We start from the raw sequence: 10,393 nt of genomic DNA, 5'->3' as shown, positions 1-10,393 counted from the left end.
ATCCAGTTTGGTCCGCTTTTATTATTTTGGGAAGAAGAGTGTTTAGTCTTTTGGCGAGCAATTTGGTAATCATTTTGTAGTCGAAATCCAACAAGCGTATGGGCCGGAAGGAGCAGCAGGATAGGGGGTCCTTGTCTTTTTTGAGCAACACTGTAATGCGAGCTGTGTGCATTGAGTCTGGGAGAACAACGTTTTTGCTAAAATCCTCCAGCATTGGCATGAAAATAGGGCTAAGCTGGGCCCAAAAAGCTTTGTAGAACTCTCTGGGGAATCCATCTGGGCCTGGGGACTTGTTAGGTGGCATGGAGGTAATTGCCTCCAGGATCTCCTCTGGAGTGAAGGGGGAGTTGAGATCTTCTTGGTCGGTCTCTGATAGTTTAGGTAGCGAGATTCCCTCTAGGAAGGAGTGGAGTTCTGCCTCTGTGTGTTTTCTCTCAGAGATATATAGTTTGTAGTAAAAATGATGAAAAGTTAAATTGATATTTTTTGGGTCATATGTGCCCTCGTCCTCTGCTGTTCGGATAGCCATAATTGTACACTCTGACTGCTCTTTTTTTAAATTGATAAGCAAGCAATCTACTAGGCCTATTGCTATAGTCATGGTATTTCTGTTTAGTAAAGATTTTTTTTTTTAAATCTCCCAAGTATAGTCCAAATTCAGTTTGGCTTTGGCGGCTTTAAGTTGACTCCAGGAGGTGCTGTCTGGGGATTGTTTATGTACTTTTTCACAGCGTTCCAGCTCCCTCTCATGATCTAGCCTTTGTGCTTCCATTGCTTTTTTCTTAGAGGAAGCATATGCAATTAGATGACCTCTTAATGTGGCTTTAGCAGCGTCCCACATTGTGGCTGGAGAAACAGGAGAATCTTTGTTGTCTTGTGTGTAGTTGTCTATCCATGTAGTTACCAACGTATGGAATGCTTTGTTTGATCATGGAGGTGTTGAATTTCCAGCTCTTTGACCTCGGGATGTTTTTGCGGAGGTGGACAAAGGCGTGATCCGAAAGTGCTATAGGTCCGATTGTACACGTGGATGAATTTATGAAACTCTTTGGGATAAAAATGTGATCTATACGGGAGTAGGTGTTATGGACATTAGAGTAGTATGTATAGTCCATAGATTAGCTATTAGTCTCTCTCCAGATATCTATCAGTCCCATCTCTTTAGTAAGAGAGTTCAACATTTTTGCAGATCTAGGATTTGTGGTGGGGACTTGAGATGATTTGTCTAGGGTTGGGTTAAGGGTACAATTAAAATCTCCAGCCAGCACTCTAAAGGAAACACAATGCTCATTGAACAGGGTTATCATTTGGACATGAAAGCAGGAGTATCTGTGTTAGGGGCGTATATGTTTAAGATAGTTAGTGGTTGCCCATACAGTGACCCAGTTATCAAAATAAATCTCCCCTCCGGATCAGATATGTTTTTGTCAATTATGAATGGAACATTCTTATGGATAAGTATGGCTGTACCTCTACTGTTTGATTTGAAAGATGAGAAATACACCTGTCCCACCCAAGCTCAGCGGAGTTTGGCATGTTCGGCATCACAGAGGTGTGTCTCTTGTAATAGCACGATGTCTGCTTTTTCCTTTTTTAGACCACATTGTATCTTTTTCGTTTTATTGCATGACCTAGAACATGGCAGTTCCATGTCAATAGATTTAAGGTACTAGTCATTGTCATCGAACAGTAATCGAACTTTAGTGCAAGTCATCTCTGGGTAAAGGTGGATAGTAGTTACAGCTGCGTTCACATAAAAGGAAAATAAATGGTTTACATAAAATAACAATCTCTGAACACCCCAGCCGAGTTCCCAAACAACTCGACATATCCCGTTGGATCTATTACCCCCCCGCTCAGTCACAATTCTGTGTTCCAACAAAAACAAACGGGAACAGTTAGCAACGCACAACGTCTCCCCGTCCCCACCAAAGAAATGCCTCATCCTCTCCGCCACGCAATGAGTAAATAACAACGTAGCCCCCGTCCAGACCACATTAAAAGAGGGAGAAAATAGAATCAATCGCCCAGCCTACATATACCTCCCCCAAGGGACATAGGGAACCACAAGTAATAATTGCAAAATAAAAAAAGGTAAATAAAAGTTGGCTGAAACGTTAGTAGGCCCAGGTTATGCTATAGACCTCTCAGCTAAAGGAACATAAATGTAGATTAGACGGCTATAATGACATTTAGCGGGGCGGGTGGGTCTTTGGATATCGGCTATATGTTGTCTTACCTCCTTTAGTAATAACAGTAATCGCATTTAGTCATTGGTCCATTTCTCATTGACCAGGATGTTGTCTTTCAAAAAACGTTTTGCCTCTTCGGGAGTTTTGAAGTGTCGCAGGGCTCCTTAGTGAAGAATTCTGAGCTCATTTGGGTATTTGAATCCCCTAAAGATGCCTTGGTCAATGGAGTATTTCTTCACCTCGTCAAACACTCGGCGCTTTCGGCGTATTCCAGCTGACAGGTCCTGGTGTAAGGTGAGTTTGGCGTTTCCCACTGTAATGGTGTTGGTTTTCGCCGCCTGTAGGACTCGTTCCTTGTCGGTGAATCTCAGGAAACGTATGGTGATTGAGCGCGGTGGTTGTCTGGCTGCTGGTGGGGGCCTCAGTGCTCGGTGAGCTCTCTCAAGTTCTATGGGCCTGTCGGTGGACAGGTGGGGCCACTCGGGAAGTTTGTCTTGCAGGTAGCGGATCAGTGGCATGTTCCCTCTTATTTTTCGCCCAGATCAATTAGAACCCAATTATTCCTTCGCCCCCTGTTTTCCAGGTCCTCTGTTTTCTCTTCCAGCTGCTCTATTTTTTTTTAGCATATGCTATCGTTTCCATGGCGCCTGTCAATAAGTTTTCCGTGGATAGGATTCGCTCCTCTGCCTCGTCCAGGTGCCCCGCGTTTATGGTTATCTTGTTGTTGATGTCAGGCAAAGCATTTTCCAGGATTGTCACCTTGCCCCCTATCGCACTGAGGTGAAAGTTAATGGCATCTAATTTAATGTTGAGTTCTGTACGTTGGGATCTCAACTCAGAAAGGATGTCTTCGACAGAGTGCGAGGTTGGCATTCGTTGGGCCTCAGGGGGGAACGGGTCCTCTTACTCCTGACTAATGGCGCTAGCTTTTTCTGAAGCTAGCTGCTTCTTGGAGGCTTTTTCCGTCGCTAATGCTCGAGTCCGGGTAAAAATGTCACCTATAGTGTCGCCTTTTGTAGCCGCCATGACTTTTTGACTCTGGCCGCAAAACCTGAAACCAAATGGGGAGGGTAGGGGGGGTGATTAGTGTCGGTGGCAGCTCCGGTGCAGGTCGTAGCCCCCGCCCAGACCCCAGATCCGGCCATGGCGCCGGGCTGAACGCCGTGCCTGGACTGGGCATCGGCGCAAAGGAGGGCTCCGGCCATGGAGCTGGGTTGGACGCCGTGCCTGGACTGGGCACCGGCGCAGAGGAAGGCTCCAGCCTTGGAGCGGGACTGGACGCCGTGCCTGGACGCCGTGCCTGGACTGGGCACCGGCGCAAAGGAGGGCTCCGGCCATGGAGCAGGACTGGACACCGTGCCTGGACTGGGCACCGGCGCAGAAGAAGACTCCGGCCATGGAGCAGGACTGGACATCGTGCCTGGACTGGGCATCGGTGCATAGGAAGGCTCCCGCAATGGAGCGGGACTGGACGCCGTGCCTGGACTGGACACCGGCGCAGAGGAAGGCTCCTGCCATGGAGCTAGGTTGGCCGCCGTGCCTGGACTGAGTTCTGGCAAAGTAGAAAGCTCCGGCCATGGAGCAGGACTGGACACCGTGCCTGGACTGGGCATCGGCGCAGTGGAAGGCTCCTGCCCTGGAGATGGACTGGACGCTGTGCCTGGACTGGCCACCGGCGCAGAGGAAGGCTCCCGTCATGGAGCAGGACTGGACGCCGTGCCTGGACTGTGCACTGGCGCAGTAGACGGCTCCTGCCATGGCTCTGGACTGGGGAGACGCACTGGAGACCTGGTGCGTGGAGCCGGCACAGGTGGCACCGGACTGGTGACACGCACCTCAGGGCTAGTGCAGGAAGCTGGCACAGGACGTACTGGACTGGGAAGGCGCACTGGAGGCCAGATGCGTTAAACCGGTGCAGATGGCACCGGACTGGTGTCACGCTCTTCAGCACGCCTGTGCTGAATGCCTGCAGCATTCTCATCGCTACCACCTCTCTCCGGAATCTTTCATCAAATTCCTCCTCCGACTCCCAAACAGGCTCTGGCACTCTCCGCTGCTCGACCGTCAGCTTCGTGTGCCCCCCCCCCCCCCCCCCCAAAAAATCTTGGGGTTTCTGTGGCCGTGGTCCCCGGCGTCGTCGCTGTCCTTCCATGCTCCTTGGCAACTCCCGCCAAGGAAGGGTCTCATGTCCTCCCATGATCTCCTCCCAGGTCCAACTTACTTCTCCCATCGTTGCACGCTGCATGGTCCTTGTTTGGTGGGATATTCTGTTACGAATGTGTGGAGAGACGGACCAAGGCGCAAAATGATTGGAGTTCCACATCTTTATTAAGTTAAACTTAAAACAAACCAAGAAACAAACAACAACTGTGCAGTACTGAGGTGCTACATGCACTCTCTCAAAAACAATATCCCACAAAGCAGGTGGGAACAGGGAAACCTTAAGTATGATCCCCAATTAGAGACAACGAACATCAGCTGCCTCTAATTGGGAACCATACCAAGAGCACCAACATATAAATATATAACCTAGAACACCCCCTAGTCACACCCTGACCTACTACACCATATAGAACCAAGGGCTCTCTATGTTCAGGTCGTGACAGTGTTCCAGACTATATTAGGGTTATATGGTGAGGGTTAGTTCCAGGAATCTCATAAGATTCTTTGGGTTAGTGTAGAGACCTGGTTTGGATTAAATGTTGGTCTCATATTCCTCTGACATTTCTGATGCGTAGTGTGCAGTTGTTACAGTACTCTCTCTGTAGAAAGGCTTGGACCTGCGCTGCAAGCTGGAGAGGAAGAGTAGAATCAAGCAAGGAATAAAGGCTCTCCTGCCTGTTATCTCAACAGGTTGATATAACATAGCCTAGAAGCCTACTTCTAAATGGTTGATACTGGTTATGTAGTAATGTTTTAGAAACATTAAGCCGTGTAAAAGTGTGAGTTGATAATTGTGAGCTTCACTTACATTATGCAACGCCTCAATGATCTTCTCCTTACTTATGTCCCCAGCCGAAACTATAGAGACCCTCAAATGGGCGATCAGAGCATGGGTATCTGATTGAAAAAATCACAATGTAATATGATCCGTTTTGAGATGATGATCCTAGCCATACTGAGCTGTAAATGATGCCCTTTACAAAAATCAATCATGTTAATGCCATGATTCTGGAGCAACTTGGCAGTGGGAACTATAGCATACCTTTGTGAGAGGTTATGATGTTCTTATGGTCTGCCTCAGTTGTTTCCTTGGAGACAGTATTGTGGAACAAGGTTGTTGTGACTGGTGGTGTTGTGTTACCAGTTGTGTCATCAGAATGACTGGTAATGGTCTGTACTAGGTTAGACACAGCAGGGACGGTATGTGTGGCTTGAAGAGTCGATGTTGATCCAAGTTCTGAAATATACCATGTATATGATTAACACTTTGTCATGAAACTGATGTATTTATTCTTGGTCCATACAACTAGGGGATAGGTGTGACTAGATGTTGTTTGACAGTTCAGATACTAAACAGTGGTGTAAAGTACTTGAGTAAAAATACTTTAAAGTACTACTTAAGTCGTTTTTTTGGGGCATCTGTACTTTACTATTTATATTTTTGATTAATTTTACTCCACTACATTCCTAAAGAAAGCAATGTACGTTTAACTGCATACATTTTCCCTGACACCCAAAGGTACTCTTTACATTTTGAATGCTTAGCAGGACAGAAAACGGTCCAATCCGCACACTTACCAAAAGAACGTTCCTGGTCATCCATAATGCCTCTGATCTGGCGAACTCACTCAACACAAATGCTTTGTTTGTAAATGATGTCTGAGTGTTGGAGTGTGCCCCTGGCTATCCATACATTTAAAAAACAAGAAAATTGTGCTGTCTGTTTTGCTTAATATAATGAATTTGAAATCATCCATACTTTTACTTTTGATACTTAAGTATATTTTAGCAATTACATATTTAAAACCGAATACCAATAGACTTTTACTCAAGTAGTATTTTACTGGGTGACTTTCACTTTTACTTGAGTCATTTTCTATTAAGGTATCTTAACTTTTACTCAAGTATGACAATTGGGTGCTTTTTCAGTACTGATACTAATCCAGAGTAGTGAAGGCTGGGACTTTTGTGACTGTACTGCCCTCTAACGGTGACAGTGTAGTATTGCTGTCTCCTGTTATTGGCGCTGTTGTGTCTGTCGTTTTTGCCGGAATAGACTACTTGAATATCATCATACACTCACCAATAGGAGTGGACGTTGTGACTTCTAGTGTGCTGCCATCTTCTGCTGAAGGTGTAGTACTGCTGTCTGCTGTGTTAGATGGTGAAGGTCTAATATTGCTGTCTGCTGTGTTAGATGGTGAAGGTGTAGTACTGCTGTCTACTGTGTTAGATGGTGAAGGTGTAGTACTGCTGTCTCCTGTGTTAGATGGTGAAGGTGTAGTACTGCTGTCTACTGTGTTAGATGGTGAAGGTGTAGTACTGCTGTCTACTGTGTTAGATGGTGAAGGTGTAGTACTGCTGTCTGCTGTGTTAGATGGTGAAGGTGTAATATTGCTGTGTACTGTGTTAGATGGTGAAGGTGTAATATTGCTGTCTACTGTGTTAGATGGTGAAGGTGTAGTATTGAGGTCCACTGTGTTAGATGGTGAAGGTGTAATATTGCTGTCTACTGTGTTAGATGGCGAAGGTGTAGTATTGAGGTCCACTGTGTTAGATGGTGTTGTAGTACTACTAGTACTGCTGTCTACTGTGTTAGATGGTGAAGGTGTAGTACTGCTGTCTACTGTGTTAGATGGTGAAGGTGTAGTACTGCTGTCTACTGTGTTAGATGGTGAAGGTGTAGTACTGCTGTCTACTGTGCTAGATGGGGAAGGTGTAGTATTGCTGTCTACTGTTCCTGGCTCTTGTGTGACTGGCTTTGGAGGGGTGAACGCTTTAGAAAACAAGGAAAATGATGGCAGTTAGAAAGTCACAATTCAAACAACCGACTGTTGAGAAAACATGTCATATGTTATGAAATAAGTATCATTTCAACTGGTTGCTTTTGTATGTACTGATAGGACTGGTATTCTATCTGTCCCTCACGTTGTGTGCAGGTGTTCCTGTAGTCATGACAGCAGTCTCCATACAGCACACAGGCCTGGTCACAGAAACAGCTTCTTCTTCTACAGCTGCTACTCTGCCCCAAACAACACAGAACTGGAGGGGACGAGCATCTGTCTGAAAAACAATGGAATAGTGAACACTGAGGCTTCACCTTGTAAAAAGCTAGCCAGGCTTCTTACAAATGATCATTATACTGCAGGCCTTCGTATTGCGTTAATATCACTTAGGGACTCCCATTGAACAGGTAAGTGGGGTATTTACTCACCCTGTGATGGGGTCGATTGGGTTGGTGTGGTAGATAGGCTTGAGGTGTTGATGGTGGTATTAGAGGTGGAGTCACCCTCTTGGGGCCTGGCTGTGGTGCCTGAAACATGGCTGGTCAGACTACTGCTGGGGTCCTGGGTGGAAGTAGCCATGCTGGGTCGAGCAGAGGTGGGGGTAGAAGGAGTAGTTGGGTGGGATGCGTTCACAGGGCTGTAGTCAGTCTGAGTAGCTGTCGTATGGGTTGGAGAGATAGCTGTAACTAAAGAGAGAAGACAGTGAACACAATCTAAATGATGACACATCCCTTTAAATCATATCTTGTGTTAGTAGTGTGTGCCCATTGTATAGTAATTGCAGTTGACTGACAGATGGGCTGACATCCAGACAGACACCCACACAACACAAGCTATATTAAAGAGATGTGACAACAACAAGTTCAGTGTTATAGTGACATTCTTCTGTCTAGACGTGAGGTCTCAAGTATCAAGCTATTCACTTATCAGACTAGTCAACATTCCTTGCACTGATTTGTACTTTCACTATGATCTCATATTTTGAAGATGAAAAATAGACTGAACATACAGTGCTGTGAAAAAGTATTTGCCCCCTTCCTGATTTCTTATTTTTTTGCACATTTCTCACACTTAAATGTTTCAGATCATCAAACAAATTTTAATATTGCACAAAGATAACCCAAGTAAACACAAAATGCAGTTTTTAAGTGATGATTTTATTTATTAAGGGAAAAAAGCTATCCAAACTTTCATGGCCCTATGTGAAAAAGTAATTGCCCCCTAAACCTAATAACTGGTTGTGCCACCCTCAGCAGCAACAACTGCAATCAAGCATTTGCGATAACTGACAATGAGTCTTTCACATCGCTGTGGAGGAATTTTGGCCCACTCTTCTTTGCAGAATTGTTTTAATTCAGCCACATTGGAGGGTTTTCGAGCATGAACCGCCTTTTTAAGGTCACGCCACAGCATCTCAATCGGATTCAAGTCCAGACTTTGACTAGGCCACTCCAAAACCTTCCTTTTGCTTCAGCTTGAGGTCACGAACTGATAGCCGGACATTCTCCTTCAGGATTGTTTTGGTAGAGAGCAGAATTCATGGTTCCATCAATCACAGCAAGTCATCCAGGTCCTGAAGCAGCAATGCAGCCCCAGACCATCACACTACCACCACCATATTTGACTGTTGGTATGATGTTCTTTTCTGAAATGCTGTGTTACTTTTACAGTAGATGTAACAGGACGCACACCTTCCAAAAAGTTCTACCTTTGTCTCGTCAGTCCACAGAATATTTGCCCAAAAGTTTTGGGGATCAAGATGTTTTTTGCCAAAAGTGAGACGAGCCTTTATGTTCTTTTTGGTCAGCAGTGGTTTTCGCCTTGGAACTCTGCCATGGATGCCATTTTTGACCAGTCTCTTTCTTATGGTTGAGTCATGAACCCTGACCTTAACTGAGGCAAGTGAGGCCTGCAGTTCTTTAGATGTAGTTGTGGGTTCTTTTGTGACCTCTTGGATAAGTCGTCGCTGCGCTCTTGGGGTAATTTTGGTAGGCCGGCCACTCCTGGGAAGGTTCACCACTGTTCCAAATTTTCTCAATTTGTGGATAATGGCTCTCACCGTGGTTCGCTGGAGTCCCAAAGCTTTAGAACTGGCTTTGTAACCCTTTCCAGACTGATAGATGTCAATTACTTTGTTTCTCATCTGTTTCTGAATTTCTTTGGATCGTGGCATGATGTCTTGCTTTTTGAGATCTTTTGGCCTACTTCACTTTGTCAGACAGGTTCTATTTGAGTGATTTCTTGATTCAACAGGTCTGGCAGTAATCAGGCCTGGGTGTGGCTAGTGAAATTGTAATCAGGCCTGGGTGTGGCTAGTGAAAAAATGCCATTAACCACAGTAAATACAAGATTTAACAAGGCAGGCAATTACTTTGTCACATAGGTTCGGATGAAGGTTCGGATTGCTTTTTTCCCTTAATAAATAAAATCATCACTTAAAAACTGTGTTTTGTGTTTACATGGGTTATCTTTGTGTAATATTAACATTTTGTTTGATGATCTGAAACAGTTAAGTGTAACAAATGTGCAAAAAAATAAGAAATCAGGAAGGGGGGCAAGTCATTTTTCATAGGATTGTAGATGTTTGCCTAGTAAATTATAGAGATATGGTGACAGATACATCTGATCAGTAAGAGAAAAGTGATATATTATTGTTAAAACACAAAACGATGTTATCTTACGTCATGCAATAATGGACTACACTTTTGATATGTGATTATCGTATGTCTTGGACCTTGAAACATTGTAAGCTTCATATCAATCTTTTTAGAATTTCAACATTGGCTATCAAGTTAAATCATACTTTCTGCCCACATCATCATATCTTTAGGAGGAACCATCAACAAACAATAAACATTTCAAAATTATGTCTAATTTAGCCCAATATTCGAAATAAAATCAACATCAAATAGATTGTATGTGAATAACTGTCCTTTCCCTTTGTTCCCTACCTGTTGACAAGGTCCCCTGTGTATAGTGAAGCAGAAACAGCATCAGAAGCACGATGTGTACGGTAGACCCATCCATCCTACTGTCTTACAGCCAAATGTGGTGAACATTCATTTATGTGAGTATGAATGAATACACTGTCAATCATACACACGGTCGCACACGTATGCAGACAAACACAGAATGAGTAATCCCATGGTTTGCTAGGTGCACAAACACATATTTTCCTTCGAGTTTGGTAATATCCTATTACCTCAGACTTGACACCACAGTTGTATATGTTTCCCTAAAAGTCACAGTCAC

The 10,393-nt window shown here is 44.6% G+C and overlaps 1 protein-coding gene across 1 annotated transcript; it reads right to left on the bottom strand.

The window, feature by feature from the left end:
• Positions 1-4,501: 4,501 nt before the first annotated feature.
• Positions 4,502-10,363, bottom strand: LOC129824576 (uncharacterized). The gene is made up of 7 exons (XM_055884267.1): positions 10,093-10,363; positions 7,570-7,827; positions 7,284-7,418; positions 6,439-7,131; positions 5,398-5,592; positions 5,164-5,252; positions 4,502-4,984 (listed from the first exon to the last, which is right to left on the bottom strand). Exons 1-7 carry the CDS (start codon positions 10,166-10,168, stop codon positions 4,901-4,903), a joined length of 1,530 nt encoding a protein of 509 aa, XP_055740242.1. The 5' UTR covers positions 10,169-10,363; the 3' UTR covers positions 4,502-4,900.
• Positions 10,364-10,393: the final 30 nt, after the last annotated feature.

The sequence above is a fragment of the Salvelinus fontinalis genome, chromosome 26 (genome assembly GCF_029448725.1).
Source record: "Salvelinus fontinalis isolate EN_2023a chromosome 26, ASM2944872v1, whole genome shotgun sequence".
NCBI lineage: Eukaryota > Metazoa > Chordata > Actinopteri > Salmoniformes > Salmonidae > Salvelinus > Salvelinus fontinalis.
This window is presented reverse-complemented; position numbering and strand designations above follow the sequence as displayed.

Excerpts from the sequence above, each read along its gene's own strand:
- LOC129824576 (XM_055884267.1), bottom strand. The coding sequence starts at position 10,168 with ATGGATGGGTCTACCGTACACATCGTGCTTCTGATGCTGTTTCTGCTT. Across the intron at positions 7,828-10,092 it reads ACAGGGGACCTTGTCAACAG|TTACAGCTATCTCTCCAACC; the intron begins GTAGGGAACAAA and ends TTCTCTCTTTAG. Across the intron at positions 4,985-5,163 it reads TCATTGAGGCGTTGCATAAT|CTTGCAGCGCAGGTCCAAGC; the intron begins GTAAGTGAAGCT and ends CTTCCTCTCCAG.